This window comes from Mustela lutreola, chromosome 6 (assembly GCF_030435805.1).
Source record: "Mustela lutreola isolate mMusLut2 chromosome 6, mMusLut2.pri, whole genome shotgun sequence".
Taxonomy (NCBI): domain Eukaryota; kingdom Metazoa; phylum Chordata; class Mammalia; order Carnivora; family Mustelidae; genus Mustela; species Mustela lutreola.
In genome coordinates this window covers 71,016,919-71,041,555 of record NC_081295.1, presented here as the reverse complement: position 1 = coordinate 71,041,555, position 24,637 = coordinate 71,016,919, and the positions used below count along the sequence as shown (strand labels likewise).

At 39.9% G+C, this 24,637-nt stretch overlaps 1 protein-coding gene across 8 annotated transcripts in view; it reads left to right on the top strand.

Moving 5' to 3' along the window:
- L3MBTL3 (L3MBTL histone methyl-lysine binding protein 3) overlaps positions 1–24,637 on the top strand; it is a 111,286-nt gene that overhangs the window by 63,166 nt on the left and 23,483 nt on the right. For all 8 annotated transcript variants that reach the window (XM_059177582.1, XM_059177575.1, XM_059177577.1 and 5 more), the window contains 4 exons: positions 743–853; positions 5,317–5,431; positions 6,758–6,860; positions 16,108–16,257. In XM_059177582.1, the coding sequence (XP_059033565.1) occupies positions 743–853; positions 5,317–5,431; positions 6,758–6,860; positions 16,108–16,257 (479 nt within the window). The remainder of the gene's footprint in view (positions 1–742; positions 854–5,316; positions 5,432–6,757; positions 6,861–16,107; positions 16,258–24,637) is intronic.

The window sequence follows — 24,637 nt, the reverse complement described above, 5'->3', positions numbered from 1 at the left end:
TAGTTTGGCCTTCAGGTGCCTTGCATTGATTGTTTTTTATCCTTTACATAATTTTCACACTTAATTTTCAGAGCCACTGTTTTGTTATACCCAATTTAAAGAACAGGGGTGTGAAGCTCAGAAAAGTTAAGCAATTTGCCTAATATTAATAGTCACCTTGCCTTCTGCAGCTTGCCACTTTTTTCGAGGTTTGCAGGTTTCTGCTGAGGACTGAGGCATAGGTAGCTAAGGTCTAGCAGCAAAGGTCCTCCTTACTCATTTCTGTTTTTACAGGACGGATTCCATCTTGTATGTTTTGATGGCTAATTTTCCTTTTTTTAAAGACATCTGCTTTTTGGTCTGATCATTTCTAATCTCTGTGTCACTTCTCTGTCACTTTAAAGTTCTTCCCTCTTTTTCTGTAAATTATTTAAATGCTTGTTGATTTTTGCCAAGAAGCCTTCTTCTCACTAATGAGAAAAACTTCTTGCATAACTGAAGCATTTTGAATTTTATCTTAAGATCTTTTGCTTTCTGTTTTGCTCCTGTGGTTGGGTGCTCTGGCTGTTTCTATTGCCTCAGGGTTTGGCCCTGTGATTTGGGATTGTGCTTTTTGATAGGGAGGGAAAGGTCCAAAGCTATTGTAGGAACTTGCGAGTTAGAAGGTTGATTCTGTAAATAGCTCATCTTATGCTGTCTTTGTGACACGGAGCCCACCTTCTCTTCCTCTGAATCTTACCATGTAAACTTTTCTGTATGGCAGAAACCTCCACATGGATTTCAGAAGAAAATGAAGCTTGAAGTCATAGACAAAAGAAATCCTATGTTTATTAGAGTAGCAACAGTTGCGGACACGGATGATCACCGAATAAAAGTGAGTGTACTCTGGTGGAGTTTTGTCTTTGTTCTAAGATATCTTGGATGGAAACGTAGACAGATATTTAACTTATGAGGTCCTGTAATTAGTCAGACCATAGGAATATGCAAATAAAACAGCTGTGCGTCTTTGTCAATGTTTATCCAGTCTTTTTCCTTTAATTGATGGAAGAATTTCTCTTTGTGACTGACAGTTACTATGTTGTAACTCTGTTCTTTCTCCCAGCACACACTCGAAATATTAAAAGTCTGTCGTAAATCATAGAGTGATTTCTTCTGAATATGGCACCTCATTCTTCAATAGTATGCTCTTTTTTTTTCCCTGAAAACTTGCAGATTAATGTTTTCTGATGGGATTGTATTAGATATAGACTTTTCAGAAGAAAAGTACAGAAGCAAATCCTTTTAATCTAGGATGCAGAAAGAGAAGTAATCTTACAAAGAAGATCAGATTGTACCTTCACAGGGTCAAGGAATGTTCAGGAAGGTGGATCCAGTTTGTTCTGTTGGAGACTGGTAACGTCAAGTGTAGCCACAGATCCCAGTGAGGAGCCAGGAGTTCTCTTCAGCCAGATCAAATGTCAGGTCCTTGACTGGCTGTATTCTTTAAGAAAAAACGCTTAAAAAGTTAATTGTTTTCATGGGTGGGACTTAGAGACGAGTGGATTTCACCATTTGATAAGAAAACAGAGAGCCAGCTTTTTCACATGAAGATCCCCATTTTTGGCACCTAAGTCCTTCTCTGGAGCCTTCCAGTTTCTGCCAGTCTCCTTCCTGATGGCTGCTGGGCAAGATAGAGAGAAGGACAGGGCTGGTATGTGCAGCTCTTGCTCAGTTCCTTACTTTCTGTCCCACCCATGGCCGTGGGATATTTATTCTAGAATTCAGAGCCTTAGTGATTTTATTTCTCTACAAGGTAAACCTCTACTCTCTGACAGGGTTGTTGAAGGGGCAGTCACCATGGTGGGGGGAATTGGGGAGCACACTAAAGGAGTTCTCCTACCTCCTGCCACCAGATTGAGTCCTTCTTGGGTTCTGCCTGGTACATGGGTTTGCTCTGGTCCTGTTCTCAGGTGCCTAGGCAGCCCCTCACCACTCTATCCTGTAGGTCAGCACTCCGAACTTCGTTTGCCCTCCACTCACGTTGCTGGTTACTGTCACGTCTCAACTGTCGGCCCCTTTACTTCTCCATTTGTCCTCCTGGCTTTAGACCTTTGCAGAGGGAGAGGGAGGCTTAAGCAGGCTCTATGTCCAGCATAGAGCCCAGCTTGGGCCTTGATCTCACAACGTTGAGATCATGACCTGAGCCTAAGTCTAGAATCATACACTTAACTGAGTGAGCTGCCCAGATGCCCCTCATATTATTTTCTTTAGATTTTTTTATTAAATTTAGAATTATTGCTGAGTTGCTTTCATATATAATTGTATTTCTAGTGGAACATTTGTATTATAAATATTTTGTATGTCTCTTTTGGGTTTGTAAAAGTTTTAAGTATTTCATGTTACACATTTGTGTATCTTCCTTTCTTGTTCTTTGTTAGACTTTGGATTACTTTTCAAAATAGTCACCAGCAAGAGTAAAACTATAACAATGTTACTAAAGTGTCTGATTTTTTTTATTTGTTTAAAACCTCTTAATATGCCAGCAACTGAAGTAGTAGAATTTACAAGAGATGAAATAAAACTATACAGACATTAATAAAATTATTTCATGGGGGCTTCTATACTTTCATATAGCATTTTTAAGTATATTTGGTACTTATCAAAGAGAATTTTATTGTTACCTCTGTTCATAATATCTAAACTAAATCTTATCTCTGAAATTGTAATTTTAAACTACTAAAATTCTCCAGATTGTCTACCAGTCTAGTTTATTGGTGGTATTAGACTTATCTATGGAATCTAAAGTACATTAATCCTAGGTAGATAACATCTCATTGCCAAACTAAGTCAGTTTCATGGAAAACTATGACACATTGTGGTATCAACAGATATGCTAGATCTACCATAAACATTCTTAAAGACATATGTAAGGAAACTTTAAAAAGAACCCTTTTGTTTATTTATGATATCAAGACTTTCAGAGACTCTATTGGTGTACAGTAATGTACTTGTTAATATCCATGGGTCTCAATTCTGAGCGCACACCTCAGTAACTTAGACGTTGAGTAAACAACATAAGTATGCGCAAAACCAAACCCGTGGTTTAACAATCTCCTAGGTAGGCTCAGACGTTTTGTTTGTTTTTTTCCCCCTTTATCTCTTTCTCCTTTTCATCATTGAGAAAATTCTGATCTGTAGCAGGGGTGGAGAACCATTTATTTGTTAGGATTGAGTATGTTTGCTATAGGAAGATGCCTAAATTTTAAAAAATTTAGGAGTTCATTTACAACAAATGAGACATACATTATGTGAACATTGATTCCAGTGTCAAATAAATGGAATTTAGGAATAGCAAGATCAGAATCCAGGGACGTTTCATGTGTAATAAAATAGGGTAATCACTTGATTAGTTGAGAATTAGGACACTTCAAACTTACTTTAACATTAAATTATGTGTGTTCATTTATTGGTAGCATTGATAGCATAAATTGGTATTTTTAGAAAATTATCATGAATGTCTTCTCACTGTTAATTGGGCATTGTTTTTGATCAAAGGAAAAGAAGGGGTTACTTTGACTTAGGTAATTTTATGTAAGTGCTGCTTTTATATTCAATGCATGTGAATGATGAGTAATTTTATTTGGATCCTTGAATTTTAGGCTTTGTAACTTCTCCTAATTAGCTGTGTGATCTCTTCTCTTCTTTAAAATAATACCTATGATTTCTTCCAGATATGGGATTCTGTGGGCTTTGATTCTAGGATTTATTGATTTTCAGCTTGAGAAAGTGGATTCATTGTGAAGGACTTTATTTTTAACCTGTCTATATGTACTTTAACAGCTCTGTACTATTCTGTCATACAGATGTACCATAATTTAGCTAGCCAGTCCCTAACGGTGGATACCCAGGTTGTTTTCTACTGTAAATGAAGAGTTGAGTTACTGAGATTATCAAGTCAAGGGTGATATATTTTAAGTGATTGTTATTGCAAATAACATACCAGAAGTATTTGCTAATTAATACTCCTATCAGCAGTCCAAGAGAAAGCGTTTTATTCTCATACCCACCAACTCTAGGAAACACCCAAGTGGCACATTTTTGACAGGTTGAAAGAACTACATCTTGTGATTTTAATTTGTAGTGTTTTGCTTATAAGTGAAATAGATTATCTTCTTATATGTTTACTAACTATACTTAGTTTCTTATTTATGAGCAATTTATATCTATTTTTCATCTTTCTATTGGGTTTTTAATATTACTATGTTAATATATGGTAACTATATACATTAAGGAACAAAGTACATTGTTACATATGTAATAAATGTATTTTGGGGGTTTCTCCTGGGCCTTTCTTCTTTGTGTGTGTGGTATTTGCCACTCATTATAGAATATTTGCCACTCTCAAGTTTTAATGTTCATGTGGTCAATTGAACAGTCTATTCTTTCACGGCTTTTGAGTTTGGCATCTTGCTTACAAAGGTTATCCTACTCTGAGATGACAAACATGTTCACTCATGCATTGTTCTAGAACTTTTGTTGTTCAGCTTTTAATGTTTGCGTTTATCATCCATCTGGCCTCTGTTGTCTGGTTAGGAGTAAGGGATTCGCAGACTTAAGGAGATGTAGCTGGCAAACAATGTAAAAGTAAAATATCTGTAGCCTTTTGGTAAATCTTCCATCCTAAAAGATAAAGTATATGTAATAATTAAAAGCTACTTAGCTGATTCTTAGTGACCCTAGCTGGGGAACCAGGTGCTCTTCCACATGGTGGTCAGTAACAGTGGCACCAACATAAAACCTTTTTGAGAGATACTGTAATTATTTATGAGAAAAAAATGTTCTTTAGAAATGCATTGGATGGAGAGATATTTTGTAAACTGGTTGTATTTCTAATAGGATGTTGAATTTGTTTAAAAAGACTTTCTAGCTACCTCTGGAAGAGTTGACATTTAGATGAAAAGCCCTTGTGCCTCTCTACTACCCCCTCCCATTTCTCCGTCCCTGCCCCGATGTATTCGTTACTTAAGGCATATTTACTGGGTGTGGTGTTGCTTATATGAAGATGTTATGTATTCAAGATGTTCTAGTGTTGGAAGATACATATAATAATATCCCTGTAGAAGTACTCCTGGCAATGGACAGATAATTTAAATGGACAGATAATTTAAAAATAAGTCAAAAGTGCCCTTTTTTCCCTCATAGTGTAAATGAAGTAATTTAAATAATTAAAAAAATGTATTTGGTATTAAATCTACTGTATAATTTAGAAGAGAATGAAAATTGTTATGGTGGGTAAAACTTCTATTGTAGGGATTTTCGTGACCTGAATTGTATTGTTAATTTCTTTCTGTCATCCAGGTTCACTTTGATGGCTGGAACAGCTGCTACGATTACTGGGTAGATGCAGATTCTCCAGACATTCACCCCGTGGGCTGGTGTTCAAAAACCGGGCATCCTCTTCAACCTCCTTTGAGTAAGAGATACAAGAATAATTTAAATAAATGTTTCCATGTTCTTGTATGTTTAAAGTGTTCTTTTCTCCTATCCTTTCTGTTTCTTTCTCACTGTACATTTCTTCTCTATGTAATCCTTTTCCTACATTTTCAGTCACATGACAGTCACAAAAATATAAAAGAAAAAATGTAATGTTTGAAAAAGCGAAGTTTATATATATATTTTTTACTTTTATTTAGAAGTACTCCTCACCTTTTAAAATCAATACCGAATTTTTGGAAGACAGTTTGTCAGACTATCAAAATTTAGTGTATCAGGAGTGATTTCATACTGTAGTTTTGCAAAATGTTACCATTTTGAGAAACTGAGCAAAGTCTACAAGGTCTCTATATGAATCATTACTTAAAACTTCATGTGATTTATAATAACCTCAGTAAAAGTTCTCTTTAAATTTAATTTTTAAAAAAGTAAACATGGAAAACTTAACATACTGTGATTTCTACTTTGAAAGAAAACATATACTTTGTAACAGAAAATATGTAGGAAATAGATTATTGTGGGGTTTTAAAATGTTTAGCATGCAGTCCCCCTTCTAGTGGCTTCACTTCTGGATGCCGCCTACAGGCTGTGTAAAGGTACAAAAATTCACATGAATGCCATTTGTTACAATGTATTTAAACTAACAAACCTTAGAAACAGAGATTGGTTAAATTCTGGTGCATTCATAATACAGACACTGCAACAGCCATAAAGATGTTACCATCTAGATGGAAAGATTTACAAGACATGAAGTTAAAGACCAAAGAAAAAAAATGTTTCAGAATAGCACACATCTATGTTATCCCTTATATGTGACTAAATGAAACAAAAACAAAAACGTGATACACACACACACACACAGGTATATATGGGAATGCTTAGAACAACATCTAGCACATTACACATGAACATAAGTTGTCGGGCTGAGGGAGTGTCTGAAATGTGGGTGGGGTAGTATGTAGTATGAATAGGATCTGTAACTGTTTCTCTGTATACCAATGTGGTGTCTGAAATTTTCACAGTATACTAGTATTCCTGTATTAGTTATGTTAGTTACTTGATGAAAATTGCTTAGAATCTCCTCATTAATTGACCTTTAGGTGTTTCTGGAATCTGTGACATTGAAAGAGGTTTAAACCAAAGTCTACCATTTCACTATTGAAGAAAGATAAATAATGTGAACAAAAGCATGGGGAAAACCTTTAAAAAGACTTTTAAGATTTTTAATTTTTATCTTATAGCCTTCTGGTTAATTTTATGCCCCCTTCTTTCTTTCTCTCATTTTTGCCCCCTTGTTTTCTTATAGACCCCTTAGAATTAATGGAAGCTTCCGAACATGGTGGATGCTCAACCCCAGGATGTAAAGGGATTGGCCATTTTAAGAGAGTGAGACACCTGGGCCCTCACAGGTATGTGTTGCTGCCACTCACACGGGGATTCTTTATGTGGTCAAAGAGAGGGTACCTATCCCACACATGTGTAAGATAATGATTTCCATGTGTACTAATAGATGTGAGCTAATTTTATATTTTGATCTATATGAAATGTGGTTTCCATGGTGACCCTGTAAAAATGAAGAGTGTATCTGTAGTTAAGTCTTCCTGCATTCCTGAAAAAAGCATTCACAGTTTAAAATAAATTTACTCTAGCTATTTGCCTTTTCTTGACAGCCTGACCAGTTGTCCAGACACTTATTTTCTGAAAGAGTCATATTGGGTTAACCGTTAATAATGAGAAGAAGACAGACCCTGTTGAAGGTCTTTATTTGATAGAATATGATATGATTTGGGGACTCAACAATCTGAATAATGAGAAGTAAGATTATCATAGATTACCAGCAAAGATCATAAGCAGCACAAATATAAATAGTCACACTTGAGAATGCATTGATCCAAAACAATGTTTTTCAAGTATTTTTTTTAACCCCTAAGTAACTTAAAAAAGAAATAAAAATTATGCATCTGAAATTTGATGTATTGTGTAGGCTATTTGAGGTTGTTTATAGGCATTTAAAAATCTTATGAAATACCTGGAAGTTCCAATGATTTGACTGTGATTTTTGAGGAACAGAAGCATCACCGGTTTAGGGATGTATTAAAATCACCATTTGTCAGTGTAAGTGTTCTGACTGCATGTTAATTGGATTGCCCAGTAAGGAAAATGGTCCCTTGTTTATCTAGTCTGTACGCACGGTGAATCTGGGTCTTCTGAAAAATCTGAACATTGCACTACCTGTTCCTCTGAGAGTTAATAGGAACTGTAAAAGTGATGTAATTAATGTTTCTTCCTCTCCCTCCTTTTCTTTTTCTTCTCTTCTCCCCTTCTTTCCTCCCTTCCTCCCTTCCTTCCATCTTTCCTTAATCTCTGAATCCTCAAATACTGCTTATCGTCCTTTTGTAACACTCCTCCTGAGGTTTTCATGGGATTCAATCTATTTTAGAGTAAATAGTCTAAGAATAGGATGGTGATTCCATTTACAGATACCCACTTAAAAGCCCTTTTCAGGGGCACTGGGTGGTTCTGTGGGTTAAGCCTGTGTCTTTGACTCAGGTCATGATCCGGCATCCTGGATTGAGCTCCCCACAGGGAGCCTGCTTCCCCCTCTCTCTCTGCCTGCCTCCCTGCCTACTTGTGATCCCTCTCTGTCAAATAAATAATAAAATCTTTTAAAAAAATAAAAATCCCTTTCAGAAGTTCCTGGCTCTCTCAATTAGTAGAGCATGTGACTCTCTATCTCAGGGTCCTGAGCTCAAGCCCCACATTGGGCATGGAGCCTGCTTAAAAAATAATTTAAAAGAAAAAAAAAAGAAAGAAAGAAGGAAAGAATGGAAAAAATTAAAAAAGAAAAATCCTTTTCATTGTTTATGTAATTGCAAACCCAAAGTTATATGATTAATGCAAACTGAATTAAATATACTATATCTTCAGAGTTGTTTAGTGTTGCTGAGTGAAGGCAGCTAGATTATTTTTCAGACATTATATAAGTCTAAATGCCAGAAATAACCCACTAGCATTAATAAATTTCCATTGTATATTAATAATTTCATTCAGTAAATATTTTTGAGTTTTTTCCCCAATAATAACTAACATTTATTGAGCATGTATTTCCTCTGCACAAGGTACTGCTCTGTTTTACATGTATGGATAACCTTCAGAACTACCCTATTAGTCCTAGTGTTATTTTCTTCCAATTTTTGATGAGGCCACTATGGCACTGGAGAGGTTTATTGATTGGCTCTGGTAAGGGGGAAACAGGGAATGGCACCCAGTCTAGCTCAAGGGTGTGTGCTATTGACCTCTCCCCTCGCAGTGCCTCTCAAGGCCCTGCTCCAAGAATTAGTCACAGCAACCTTCAAGGAACTCAGGGACTAATGGAGATATAAAGCTGTACATAATTTAATTAAAATATAAGATACAGAACAGTAATATTGAACCTTTGACCTGTTACCAACCCCAAGATATTCATTGGACTGAGGCAGTTTGTTCAAATTATGGAAATTTGAGGAAAATTAAGGACAAGAATACAGAAGTTTTTGTTTTTATTTTAAAGCATGCATATTGATATTATGTTATTGTGGGGCAGTTGAAATACTTGTTTTGGCCTTCTGGGAAGGAAACCCCCCTTAAAGCAATGTCCATCATCTCTTTAGGAGTGCTTTTGGCCTGAGCTGAGAGGTTTGCCTGTCATGGCAAGGTCTTTGGTGACAGTCCTGTCCCCTGCTTGAAGGCACTGTCCACTCATTACGACCACCTTTCCCCAGCAATACCATGGACCTCTGAGGGCTCTCTGCTGAGCCACACGCATTTCACAAAGTTGCGGTGATTCTCTCCAGAGCATTTCTTCAGCGATGCGGTGTCGTATCTGCCAAAAGAGGGGGGGTGCATTGTGGGATGAGTCGTGGAAAATTTTATGGAAAGATGCGGTAAAGAAATCTTTCCGTTTAACTGGAACCGATAGAGAATTACTCATTTTTTTGGAATGAAAAGAGGAAGCAATAGACCTTCGGGCTTGAAGACATATATTGATAAAGAAGTGGCATCTGGTGTTCTGTCAGATGGAGGGCGTGACTAGCAGTTTTGTGCATGAGCCTGGGGCAGAGTTGGTGGTTGGCTGGAGCCTCGGCGAGGAGTGGTACGTGGGCTTCAGACAACTGGCAGCCGCCATCAGCTCCTGGCCTGTGCTCTCTCCCCTTCTTCTTAGCCCTTTCTGCTGGCTTTTCTGAGTCTTCCCAACTGTGCTGTCCTATTTACAACACTCAGAGCTCTGTGTCCGGCGGGTTATTAATCCTTAACAGGCACAGCCTGTTTTCCATTTCATTAGTAGACTGTGGCATAGCTGCAGCCTCATGGATATTCTTGAAAAGGTTCATTTCTCTGGCACTTATTTTTGTCCTTGCTGAGAATGCTGTGTTTAGGAAAACATAATGAGAAAATTCTCTTTGGACTAATTTACTGAGAAACTGCATAAATCAAAACATGCATTCTTTGCTTAGATAACAAGGAAAGTTGCTCTTTTAAGCAAGAATAATCACTTTTATGAACACATAAGCAAAAGGCTATGCTTTGACTAGCGGTTGTTGTTAGCTTCTCTGAAAAATTATAATAGTTGAATTTGATGTAAGAAGTGTTAGAAATAGAACATGTGTCTCGGCTATGAATTTTGAGAATGTGATGTTTTCAGATGTTGAAATGTAAATGATCAGTGAGTGAGTCGAATGTGGATTTTGTTCATGTCTCTAGGGACATTCGGTAGCGAGATTGCTCCATGCTCTCTTTCTAGCAAGGGAGCATTAATCTGGGTGGTGGTGTGGTGTTTCCCTTTGTTGATTCATTCATTCGGACTATGGAAAGGTCAGAGAAGGGGAGGAGATTAAAGGAGAACTAAAGTTATATGAAAGATATTGTGTATCTCTAGTGCTTTCAGAAGTAAATCTTTTCTACATAAGATTGGATCATGGAGGAAATAAACAAGAAGAAATGGGGAGTATCTCCAACAACCTCTAAAAGGTCATCATAGAATCCATGGAGAGTTTTAAAAAAGTGAACAGACACTTGCAAACTGTAAACATCATATTGACTGAACATCCGTCCATCCCTGCATCCAGCATACGCTTGCTGAGTGCTTGCTTTGGGCCGGCTGCAGGGTGAGGTGGTGGGCCGCACAGAGGAGGGGGTCCCTACACCGAAGAAGGCCAGTCTGGGGCAAACAGGTTTTCATAGAGGCATGAATGGAGTAGCACCCTTTTCCTGAGAGAAGCAGAGAACCTCCAAAAGTGAGGCATGGTATGGACTTTTTAATGCTGTTGTTTATCTTTGCCGATGCTCTCTTACACCATACTGGTTATGTGTTCGTCTGCTTCGGCTTCTTGAATACTGACAACCGGTGGGATTTATTGATGACTTCCTGTGTTCCAGGCACTGTTGTAGGACTTACTGTGTGATCTCACTTACTGTTCACAGTGGCTTTGTGAAACAGGTGCTGTTCTAATCTCTGTTACAGGTGAGGAAACAGGGTTGGAGTAGTTAAGTACATGCCTGAGGGTCAGACAGTGGCCGAATCAGAATTCAACCGAGGCTTGGATGGCACCCAGTCTCTGCTTGTAACTCCTAGACTCTCATTTAAGAAGCATGTGGCCTGATAGAGCCTGACTCAGGTTTTGGTCAGGATAGTGTGTGAGAACGATTATGTGATCACTCAGAAAACTGGAAATGTTACCTAATTGTTTAAGTAAACGTATCCACAATTAAAAGGATTTCAAAGGTGGCAGTGGGGAATAGTGAATAAGGCAGTCCTCCCTTTCCTCATCAGCTGGACCAGTCTGTCCTAGGAAAAAACTGCCTCCATAGAGGGACTGGAGGCACATTGACATTCGTGTGTGAAGCTGATACGGAATTATTTGCCAGTAGAACAGGGTGTACCCTGATGAAATCCTCATGGTAGATAGTTGTGTGCCCCTGCATGAGTTGCTTCCTCTGCTCTCTGAGGAACTCCATCATGGTCAAGAGTTATGTATATGTGGATACGTGTGTGCCCCTGTGTACATGATACACAGAGGTAGTACAGGAGAAACTAGAGATGATCAGAAGCCTAATGAGAACCCACTTTCTCCGCAGAAGTTTGATCAGCACTGGTAACTTTTAAAACTGTATGAACGTTGTAAATTTAAGAAAAAGGAAACTGGCAAAGAGATTCAGTTATGGGTCGAAGCGTATTAGCTCTATGACAGGAGTATCTTGCTCGAAGACGATACTCAGATAAAGTCCATTGTCACTGATTAAAGCTGAGGGCATTCTTCGATATGGCGAGGTACTGTTTGCCCCCATACGACGTAACAGGACAGTCAGAGCTCATCATTGGACTCTGCCAAGAACTGGTAAAGCAACAGTGAGTAAGTTCCCTTTTTTAAGACTCAGTTTCTGCATCTGTAAAACGAGTGCTAGACAAGGAGCCAACTTCCCAGGGTTGTAGGAATTAAACAAGATTATGGAAGTAAAGCACTTAATGTGTGTAATGCAGTTAAGCCGTGGAAATTACGACATTGTTATCATCCTCGTTTTACAAGTGAGAAGATGGGGTCTCACAAGTTGTGTTCACTCTTGAGGAAGTAATGGATGGAGAGGCAGAGCACCTTTAGAACCAGGTTCCTGATTTCTGTCTGGGGGATTACCCATCACTCCTCGCATACTGTCACTTGAGCACACTTCATTTGCATTTTGTGGCATTGCATTTTTTTTTTTTTTTTAAATCACCACCCACTTCAGGAACCAGCTGGCTTCCTTCTCTACCCCAGAGTAGGTGTAGAAATGTGAGGTGTGTATACCCATTTTACTTCTCTCAGGGTTCAAAAGAAGAGGGGGGTATAAGCATAAGATCATGGTGGGACTCCCTTGTTAGATCAGCCCGGCCCATTAGTAAATCTCTGCTGGGAGGGCTGTGCTCCCTTCCCCTACTTCAAGACAAGAGTTTGAAATTCCTCTCTGGCCCTAACAATCCGGAGAGTTAGACAGTAAGGCTGATTTTGTTCTGCAGTCTCGCCTCTCTGTGAGCTGTCCAAGTCCATATGTAGGGATCTTAGAGCTATTCCTCCTTCATGTAGTCAACAGAGAGGGGAAGGGAATGATGTAAGAGTTCTAAACTATAGCTGTTACCTCTTGTGCGTAGTCGGGGGTAGGCAGCCCCAAAGAATATTGTGGGTTTTAGTGTGGGAGTGAGTGGGGTCAAGAACAGGCCTCTCATTTTCTTTACTTCATATCTGAGAAAAGCTGAGGGTAGGTGTGTAGATAGTTCTTCAGTCATTGTAAAGCCAGGTGTTTAACTGTGAGTGAAACGTGATGGTTGCAGTATTTTTGGATTAGCAGCATACTATTTGTCCAAAAAAAAAAAAAAAAAAAAAAATTATATTTAGATTTTTTTTCTTGCTGTTCACAAAACGCAAGGAGATAAATTTGTAATAGAAATACACAATATGAGGAAGAAAGAATAGAACAGAGTTAAAGATGACAATCTGAGGCTTAGTTAATATATTTCCTTTGTCAGAAACAAAGACTCAAGAATAACAGGAGGAACTGGTTGTATTTCTTATCTTTATTCATCAGAAGAGTGGGAGTTCATTGATAAATTTGGTTGTAAGCATGTTTATTATGAGGCCAGCCTGGGTCATTTATTTTTGTATGAAACAAGATAGGTGGAAGGCAAGCTCCACGTCTCTTGGGGGAACCACAGGGAGCAGGGCCTCTCCCCTTCCTCAGACCTATGGCAGTTACTGTGTGGGCAGAAAACTGAAATTTAGCCAAGCAGATGCTGCCAGCTGGGTCCTCCATCAGAAGGAGTGATGTGAAGGCAGGTGACATTTGGTGTTTGCAGCCTCTGTGGAATTGGGATTGGGTGGGAGTTGGGCGGGTGTGGAAGTGGCTGAGGGGTCTGCAGAGTGAATGAAGGCCACAGCCCCAGGAGCCCCCCATCCAGTGTAGACTATGCCTGGGGAGGAGAGCTGGTTGGACCTTTCTTCCTGATGCAACCTGACTGCCCGGTCTTCCTACTGAGCTGAATGATGCCCTTGTAGTAAGTTGATTTCTGCTCAACTTTGAATTGGTTTTTGTTACTTATATCTGTAAACACTGATTAGTACAAATACTCCATAAAGGATTCCATGAGGTACTTGAAGGATTCTTGTTCAGAAGAGACAATGGTGATAGATTTTTCCTTAACATCATTACTTGAATAAAAATGAGTTAAAATAGCATGCCCATTCTCAATAAGATAAATGAAATAGTGGGCTCATTTTACTGAGCTGCTTTGTTGCTGTGTGACATTGGGAAGGCATCATCTCTACTTGATTGTTTAATAAACATTCCACAATTCCTGATGTGGTCCTACAATATCTCCTTCTCTCTCATCATTCTCATCTTGTGAGGGGGTGGGGAGAGAAAAGGCATCCTTATCACCACCCAGGTCTTCAGGCCAGAAACCTGCAGACCATTCTTCAGTCCTTCTTTGATGTGACTCTCCGTCAGCTATCCATGCACAGCTTCCCTTGGAGGGATCACAGAAGTACTGTGACTGTTTTAGCCACCCAAATCCAAGTCACCATGATGTCTTTACTCTTATGAAACTACTTTTGCTCCAATTCGGTCCTCTTGAAATCTTCCCTCCACAAAACATTCTATTCTGAGTGATTGTTTTAAATTGTATATCAAACCATATCATTCTCCTATTTGAAGGTCCTCTGGTGCCCTCAGATCAAAAGTAACCTAACCAACTGAACTCATGACCATGGCCTACATAACAACATGACCAAACCCTACATAACACTTCCCCCACCTGCCTCTAGTGCATCCCCTCCCCTTGCTCACACACTCGACCATCACTGATCTTCCCCCACCAAACTTTCCCTATGAGTTTTCCCTACATTTGTGTTCTTCTTCTTCCCATTTCCCAGAATGCTCTTCTCCTGTGTGGACAGAGCAGGCGTCTTCCTGACCTTGAGGGCTCTGCTCAAATGCTGCCACTTCAGAAAGGCCCCTCCTCACACCTGCAACAGCCCCATCTTCTCTCTTAGGTCATACTGCAAGGAGTTTGTCATTATGTGAGGTTATCTAATTTATGTTTGCGCAATTGTGGCTTCTCCTAGAATATCATCTTCATGAGAGGGGACACCTTGTCTTTTTATTTTCCATTGTGTTTCCAGTGCCTAGGAAGATAATTAGGGCTTAATAGATGCTTGATAAATACTTGTTGAACAAATGAATGAAATAACTAATGATTGAAGTCACCTAAGCGTTTTAGGCCTAATTTGTCCCATGAGAAGCCTTCCTCATAGGATATTGTAAAGCTTAAGTGAGGTACTGTGCTTAGTACAGTACTTGATTATATAGTGAGAACTCCATAAATATTACTAGTTACTGTTTTTGTTATTGTTGGGTTAGCATTATATACATTTAAGTCAAAACATAAGGGAATGTTATTTATGTTTGTCTTTTGCATAGAGTGTAGAGCAGTATGAAGTTAGGTAAAATAAAGATTGTATTTTAGCTTACAATGTATCTGTGATAAGTTTTATAGACCACTATCAGAATCACTTGGTTTTCAAACTCTTCCCCCCTCTTCTAGGAGAAGGTATCTATCTGATTTTCTTGATGGAGAATAGACATGCATTGTTTAAAAATTTTCCCTGGGTGATTATCAACATTCCCACAATCACCTAGAGAGAGGAAGAGACACATAAGACACTAATATAATTTATCTAAGATCCAACAATTTCCAGTTTTAAGGAGACTTCCTAAAACCAGAGGGGCAGAGGAGCCGTTAATTGGAGGGGTTCATTGTGTATTGGAGGCCTGAGATACAGAGGCTGCCCAGTTGTTCTGGAGCCTAGAGAGCTGAGGCCTAGGCAGAGGATGATACTGACTTAACACTGATTTAATAATTAGTGGCCTAGATTTCCTTTGCTTGGATAGCAGATATGATCCCCAAGTGGATCCTGAGAGACCAGCCAGGGGTGCAGAGGGCACTGATAGAAGGGAAGCAAGCTAGATGGTCATGATCCAAGTTGGCGTCCGGGCTCCTTTGAGATCCGAAACAGGGTTAACTACAGATTGATACATGTATTGCCTAGGATATCAGGTGTGCATTTGGAATGTGGAGTCAGGAACATGGGGGAACTGCCTTCCTTGAGAGGGACAGCTGTTATAAAGGAAATGACACAGCCCTTGAGGACCCTGAGGCTGGAGAATCACTTTGGGAAGCAGACCTGCTCCATCTGTCCCATCAGGATCTCTCTGACCCACCGTTATCACCAGGCCTCCTAGGATGTCTTAAGCATTTCTCTCTTGGGGCTGATCGTTCTCGTAGATATGCACAGGCTCTGCCCTTGGACAGTACAGAGGGGATCCTGCAGTGATGGTTCCTCAATTCCAAAGATTTCATCAGATAGCGTCTGAACATCAAGTGCCAAGACACATTTGCTCTCAGAATATACTGAAACTGGGTCTGAGAAACAAAATATTGCGTACGATACATTTAGTCATACATATATGCATATGTAAATATATATAACATTCAATTAAATTTTGGAATTTTATGTTCTGTAGCCTGTCATTTTCATTAGAGGTGTGTTCTAATAAGAATGTTCTTCCCTTTTCCTTTTAATGTTTTAGTGCTGCCAACTGTCCCTATTCAGAAATCAATTTGAATAAAGACCGAATTTTCCCAGACCGCTTAAGTGGTGAGATGCCTCCGGCTAGTCCATCATTTCCAAGAAATAAAAGGGCAGACACAAATGAAATCTCTTCATCTCCTGAAATCAGGTAACTAAAGTGATAATATTAGTGTTGTTTAGAAGTTCTCTGGTTGAAAGAGGTTTTCTATCTCAGATGTTTTATGTTCTCTGGTTATCTTTTCTCGGACATTATTGAAAATGTATTTGATTTAATGTAAAAGGATGATGAAGATCAGTAGTGGACTTAAAAAAATTAGGCAGAGGGTTTTTAAAAGCATATCTAATCAGACAGGCTTAATTCTTACTTGTTCCTCTTCTGCTTGAACTTTTTTGGTGTTAGGAGTTTAGAAATTCCAGTCATTTTACTTCATGCCAGTTCATATTTCTGTGAAGAGTTTTGTGAAGAATATACATTACTTCTTTTTCATTCTAAATGCTTGCATATGTGTTATTCCATTTAATTATTAAACTGTTAATTGCACTACATTTGACCCTTGAATGACATGGGGGGTTAAGGGTACTCAACACAGTGAAAACTCTAAGTACACCTTTTAAGTTCCCAAAAACTTAACAGCCTAATGTTGACTGAAAGCCTTACCGATAACATAAACAGTTGATTAACACATATTCTGTACATTATAGATATTATATATGGTTTTCTTACAATGAAGTAAGCTAGAGGAAAGAAAATGTTATTAAAATCATAAGGAAGAGAAAGTACATTTCCAGTAGTATATATAATTTATTGAAAAAAAAAATCTATGCATAAGTGGACCTGCTTAGTCCAAACCCATGTTGTTCAAGGGTCACCTGTATGAGCTCATTCAGTTTTGATTTCACTTGTAGAGTTGAGTTGGAATGTTAAGCTCAGTGGATTATTAGGTAAAGAACTAGATTTTGTTTGATCTTTAAATAAAAGTCGTGTGCCCTTCCAACAGCTGAGGATACTACTAAAAAAAAGCAGATTGGTAGAAAGGTATTCCTTAGTGCTTAGGTTTTGGGAGTTTCTTTTATGGAGTATTTTACTTATTTATTTATTTAAGATTTATTTATTCAGGGGCACCTGGGTGGCTCAGTGGGTTAAAGCCTCTGCCTCGGCTCAGGTCATGATCCCGGGGTCCTGGAATTTAGCCCCGCATCGGGCTCTCTGCTTGGCAGGGAGCCTGCTTCCTCCTCTCTCTTTGCCTGCTTCTCTGCCTACTTGTGATCTCTGTCAAATAAATAAATAAAAGATCTAAAAAAAAAAAAAAGATTTATTTATTCATTTGAGAGACAGAGAATGCATGCACATGTACGTGAGTAGGGGGATGGGCAGAGGAAGGGGGAGTCCCCAGCAGACTCTGCACTGAGTGCAGCGCCCACCTCAGGGGGATCCCAGAACCCTGAGATCATGACCCAAACTGAAATCAAGAGTTGGATGCTCAACCAACTGAGCCCCCAGGCGCCCCTTTCATGAGTATTTTAAAACCTAAGGCAACATCATTCTCTATTTAAATATTTTATAACTTCCATCTTTATGGATGAGCCAGGTGGACATTTGAATTAATTAATCTGATTGTAAATTCATAGCAGTGCTATTGGAGTACTGGCATTTCAGGTCTCACTATCCTTTTTTTAAATTAATTAATTTATTTTTTAAAATTTATTTGACAGACAGAGATCACAAGTAGGCAGAGAGGCAGGCAGAGAGAGAGAAGAAGGGAAGCAGGCTCCCTGCTGAGCAGGGCTCCATCCCAGGACCCTGGGATCATAATCTGAGCCGAAGGCAGAGGCTTAACCCACTGAGCCACCCAGGCGCCCCAGGCCTCACTATCCTTATAAAAAAGTTATTTTATCCTATGGATGAGGTGAGCTGTAACTTCTGTAATTATTAACCACAGGAAGATGATTTTTTTTTTTAACCCTTAAAACTATGACTAATGTAACGTAAACTCATTTTCCCCAACCCAGCCCTCCAAAATGAGGTCATACCATGTGAGGAAATTTACTTTAAGACAAATAAAGCACTAATTCATATAGTAATAATTATAGATACAGAGTTCATTGACTCTGACTCACAAGGTGGTAAGACTGCCTAGTGTTTAGATTTCAGAAGCCAAGATACTGTTTAAAATACCAACAGAAGACTCTGAGGAACAAGCTGGCCTATCTCACAGGCTTTTCATTCACCTTACCGGCTCCAGGCCAGACTCCCAGGGCCAGAGATTCCTCACAGCAGAATCTCCTTGGGATGATTTCCTAGGGTCTTCTTTAACACAAAATTTATGTAAAAAAAAAAAGCTGTTGTGGATTTGACCATTCCAGTGACCTGTCTTCTCTGAGGTGTGGTCATGGTTCTTCATGTAATCACCCAGAATTTAGGGAACAACCACAGACATTTTTAGTTTTCTCTATAACCTATTACATATGTTTCACATCTAAATAGTTTTCTGTGTCATGCATTTTTCACCCATACTCTCTTTTGAGTCAATGAATTCTGACCTGTCATTACTTTGTGTGACTGAATACTTGGACTTCTTTGTATTAAGGTCAGTTTCTTCAGGTGATCTGCTTTCATTTGATACGTGGGTGTTCCATTATTCATATTTTCAGAGACTCTTTGGATTTCCTCTTGCCTTCATCTTCCCAGATTTACTGTTTTTATTTTACTTTATTTTTATAACTGAAAAATAAACTGAACGATTTGATTACTTACATGCAAAGGAAACATGAGGGAGATGATCAAAATAACCCCTCAATTTTTAAGGTGAACATTTTTTTCCTCACTGTATTTTTTACGCAGAAGTATATGTAAGAGATGATTGCAGACATTTTGATGTTGCAACCTAAATGCTTCCACACAATATGTTTCAAAATAACACAGATTCATTTACTCTTTAAAAATTTTAATTTCTTCCTTAATATTTTTAAAAATTGACTTAGGATTACCTTTTTCTACTGCAGGCAGTCACTGGTTCTCACAGTAATCCCAATGGCACTGGGTATTTTAGATATAAATGATCACGAGGTGCCAACATAGTAAATGGGAACAGATAAAAGAAAGGCTGTTAATGAAAAAATGTATCTGATGGCTTGATAATGGTTGATTTAAGGTAGAATTTACAGGGTAGAAGTTGGCTGGTTTCTCTGCTCTAAGGGAATCTGTGTGAACATATTTAATATTTTTTTCATTTCATAAGTAAATATAAAATTTTTGGATTGCTGATTTCTTTCACCTGGACTTAAGAAACTAGTAAGCTGTGCAAAGCTCTGAGAGCAGTGACTAATAATAAGCCCTCAGTAAATGTTAGTTTGTATTAACGGGGCAAGAAGAATAGGTTACCTATTTGTTGCATGGCATTCTTTTATTCTAGCAGAGCAAAGGAAAGGCTGGCCCATTTCTTTCTTTCCTTTTCTTTTTTTAATTTATTTTTTTTCACTATAGCACGTACCCTCCCCAATATTCCTCAACCTGTCACCCCATCCCACCAACCCCTCCCCTCCAGCAACCTTTAGTTTGTTTCCTAAAATTAAGAGTCTTTTATGGTTTGTCTCTCTCTCTAGTTTGATCATGTTTTATTTTTTTAAATATAACATTGAAGACAGTTCTCACAATACCATACCAGATTATGTTCTCTCTCCTTTTCTCGTAATTGTTATATACGTGGATAGAATTTTTCATTCAGATTTTAATGCATTTTCCTTGCATCCTTTGTAATAATTTACTAACTTTGGTAGCCAGACTCTACCAGATTTTTTGTTTGGGGTTTGTTTGTTTGTTTGTTTGGGGTTTGGTTTTTTGTTTTTTGTTTTTTGTTTTTTTTTTTTGGTAATACACTTTAGGACAGCAAGAGACCATTTGTCCCCCCAGAAGTGGACCCTGAGACAAAGATTGAGTTGCAGGTGGTTTATTTGGGAGCTGAGGAAGACCTCCATGGGGGGGGTGAGGAAGTGAGCCGGGGAAGGGGAGACCACCCATGAAAGCTTTGTTGTCACACTGATTACTACTGTGGACAGCAGGGACAGTCCTGCTGCAACCACTCTGGGAGTCTGTGTAAAACACACAGTCTCGAAGTTTGCCCACCGGGAGGCTGAAGGAACAGAGCTATTTAAACAGCGGTTACCTTCAGTCCCAGAGTGAGGCTGCCAGGGGAGGAACACACAGTCATTTCCCTGCACATCAGCCCTGTTGCACACCGAGCAAGGAATGCATATAGGGAGGCGGAGTGGGAAAGACTGTGGAGCTGGCGCCATGGCTGGAAGGGGGTTCTGTCCAGCAGACACGGGCTGGGCATTGACCACGGCTGCTCTGCCACCCGTCACCACCCCCTCCTTCACCTGTTTCAAATGCCAGAGGGTCCCCAGGCATTGCTTTTGATCTGGAAGCTGACACAGCCAGGCCAGATAAAGTAACAATGCAAGGAATGTGTATATCCTTTTCAGACCGGGACCGTTATTGTAAGGGCAAGTTGGCAGGCCACCTGCTCAGGCTGGGTGTGGGGACAACTAATGTTCCACGGCAGTAGCTCCTAGACTTTGCATCAGAGTCCCAGGGACCTTCTGAGAATTCAGATTTGGGGGCCTGGGCCAGCCCCACCAGAATCTTCCAGACTAGAACCCAAGAGTATGCATTTGAAAATTTGTTTGTTTGTCCCTGCTTGACACTTGCAGTGATTCTCCATTACTCTTGAGATGGAGACCGTAATTCTGAGCCTGGCCTGGAAGGTCCTGTGTTCTCTGGCCCCTCTTGCCCATCTCTGCCAGGCTCGTTTTTAAACTTAATGCTTTAACCACTGTGGTTCTCAGTCATCCTTTGCTCTCTGCCTAAAGCCTCCAGGTCTGTCGTCTCCTAGCTCATCTCTCATTTTGCAGGCTTCAAGTTCATATCATTCCCTTGGGGAAGCTTTATCTGATCTGCTGGAGTGTAGTTCAGGTTCCTCATTATGCTCCTTCACAGCACACAGCCCGATGACGCTGTCGGTTTCAGTTATATACTTCTGAGTCTGTGTACTTTGCTTGACAGTAAGTTCCATAAAGGCTGGGGCTACATCTTCTCTGGTTCTCTGAGACACCCCAGCACAGAACATGCTACCTGGCACCCAGTAAGGATGCAAGGTGACCTCAAAACATCCACCAGCCTTCAAAGGAGACAGATCAGTTATATAATCTAAGAGGCAACTGCTGTATGAACTTTTTGTTCTGGTGAAACAGCTACATTCTTCAATGTTGTAAGGTCTCCACACTGGGTATCTATTAAATGACTAGATGAACCCCCAATACTGGCATACATACTAGCACTCTTTTATAAATTTGGCAGTGCTTCTCAAAATGCTGTTGTTTTAATTCCTGTCCCACATAGGAAATGCTACCTTTTTCATTCTCTACAGGAAATGAAATTTTCATTTCATATACCGCAGAAATGACAGCATTTATAGGGCAAAGGGAGTGAATGGGGCCGCCTCTTATGACCAGATGGGGGCACTTGTAAGCAGGGACTCAAGAGTATCCTGGCTGGTAAGCTGCGCCCCACATTAAGATGGCTTCCCTGTGAGTCCTTTTATAGCTGTGTTAAATATTTTTTTTTAAATATTTTATTTATTTATTTGACAGACAGAGATCACAAGTAGGCAGAGAGGCAGGCAGAGAGAGAGAGAGGGAAGCAGGCTCCCTGCTGAGCAGAGAGCCCGACATGGGGCTCGATCCCAGGACCCTGAAATCATGACCTGAGCCGAAGGCAGCGGCTTAACCCACTGAGCCACCCAGGCACCCCAGCTGTGTTAAATATTTTGATCTGTTTTCCTACAGCAGTACATCAAACCCAAAAGGATGGTGGGGTTATGTGAATTCCTGATGTGTATTTAGATAGAAATGTGAGTCTGCAATCCTTTTCCAGTTAGCCAATGATTCCTCAGACGTGTAGGGAGTGTCTGCGTTGTGCCTAGTGTTCTCGTTGAGATGTTTCCCTCACTTGGGAGAGCGACAGCAGTGTCCCTGCCCTCACAGCACTCCTCGCCACAAGATAGTGAGTCAGGGGCTTTCCCAGTCCAGTCAGGAGCCAACTTTTCCCGGGGACTGGGACCTGAAGTCTCTGCATGTCTACCACTGAGTAAAAGTATGTGTGTATTTCCTCTACATCTTAATAAACCTGGGTTTCAAACTTTGTTTTGCATCAGACTCATCAGATGTTTGTTAAAATGCAGCTTTCAAAGTACCATCTCCAGAGTTAACAGATTCAGGAAGTATAAGGTGCATCCCAGTTCATTTTTAACAAGCGCCCCCAGGAGATGGATGCAAGTGATCTTGACACTAGGCTTAGAGAATTATTATTCAGTATAAAGACCCCTCTCTGGAGTAATAATTCACAGTGTGTTACCCATCAGAGAACATCGGCATCTATCCCACATAGGCTCATTTTCGTGAAATCTACCCTACAGCTGCTTGTAATTGTGTTTCTAAATTAGGTGCTATCTCTATTAAAAATCGTGGAATGCTCTAAGCTCCCATGTTGTTTAAGCCTGCTTAGACATAACCACAGAAACACAGTAAAACATGTTTTAAATATCTGCTAAATGCTTGTGTTACCTTGCAGGGCAAAAGCCCATTGCTAATCTAAAGCCAGTGAAAAATTTCAGTCTGTTCAGCTCATTAGAGGCCATTAAAATGGCTTCTCAAGTTGTAGGACCAGTGTTTCTGCTCAGAATTACAGAGAGCAGTTGTAGGAATTGCAACTATTAATCTGATTTATATTTCTAGGATGAATCCGATTTGCCAGTCACTCCAAGAGCTAGTCTGCACACTTGAGAAGGGCTCTATTAAACAGATGGAACACAAGCTAACAGAAATATGAAACTATAAGCATACAAAAATCTCTTTACTTTGCAGAACTGCAAGATCAAAGAGAGTAACATTAATTTAGAGCCAGAAGTTCTAAAAGATTACAAATGCTAATTAAGAATCTTTTGGAACTTTGTTTTGCCTTTTGAGGCTTTCTGAGCCTGAGGGTTTGTTGTTGGAATTGGAGAAAGTCCCTTTTGATGACTAGGCATTACCTGCCCTGTAAAGCCTGTTTCCTCTGTCAGCAGGCTGCCAGATACGGATCAGGAGTGGTGCAAGTTTAAAAATATTCCAGCTTCTGGGAACCTGAGTCAAATCTGTGTGGTTGTTTGTGTGCACTAAAAAGAAGCTCAGTTTTAGTTAAAACACTCACAGTTCTTTTTTTTGTTTTTGTTTTTAAGATTTTATTTATTTATTTGACAGAGAGCAGGATCACAAGTAGGCAGAGAGGCAAACAGAGGGAGAGGGGGAAGCAGGCTCCCCGCTGAGCAGTGAGCCCAATGCAGGCCTCAACCCCAGGACCCCAGGATCCTGACTTGAGCCAAAGGCAGAGGCCCAACCCACTGGGCCACCCAGGTGCCCCAACATTCACAGTTCTTATGCCGACCACTGGGAAACCAAGGGAATCATTCGAGTGTTAAGGAAGCGATGACTCTGTTGTTGTATGTCTGTGAAGTCGGGGGAACAATACTGAACTGGGTTTTATTTTATTCCCTTGAACAGCACTAATTCCTGACTCAGATGACTCTTATATATAGTAGAAAAGCAACAACATCTGTTTACTTTTCTTCGACAACGTAAAAGCTGTGCAGTCTTGCTCTTCTTATAATATGTGGTCTTTGTTCCCCAACGCTCACCTCATTGGTTAGGGCTTTACATTTTATAAGAGGATTGATCAGTTAATTGCTGAATTAGTTTTTCTGGGGGTCTTTCCTTGGCATTTGATAATATCCACTGTTTTGTCTCATTGTATTACTTTTCTTCATTAACATATGTTCCTTATGCTAAATGCTAATTTATTGGGCTTATTAATCAAAATCTTTTATTTTTAGATATTAGATAAATAGTAAACCATGTCTCCCTCCCTTAGGCCGTGTTTATGAAGACAATATTAAAACCACTGCTAGGGGGGCGCCTGGGTGGCTCAGTGGGTTAAGCCGCTGCCTTTGGCTCGGGTCATGATCTCAGGGTCTTGGGATCGAGTCCCGCATTGGGCTCTCTGCTCAGTGGGGAGCCTGCTTCCTCCTCTCTCTACCTGCCTCTCTGCCTACTTGTGATCTCTCTCTCTGTCAAATAAATAAATAAAAATCTTAAAAAAAAAAAAAACCACTGCTAGGGGTGGCTGGGTAGCTCAGTCAGTTAAGCATCTGACTCTTGATTTTGGCTCAGGATTTGATCTCAGAGCTGTGATCTCGGGGTCCTGAGATTGAGCCCCATGTGGGGCTCTGTGCTCAGTGGGGAGTCTGCCTGTCTCTCTCTCTGCCTCTGCCCCCACATGCATGCACTTGCTTGCTCTCTCTTGCATGCCCACCTCCCTCCTCTCTCTCTCTCTCTAAAATAAATAAGTAAACCTTTAAGATGGGATTGGAAGGGAGACAAACCATACGTGACTCTTAATCTCAGAAAACAAACTGAGGGTTGCTGGGGGAGGGGGG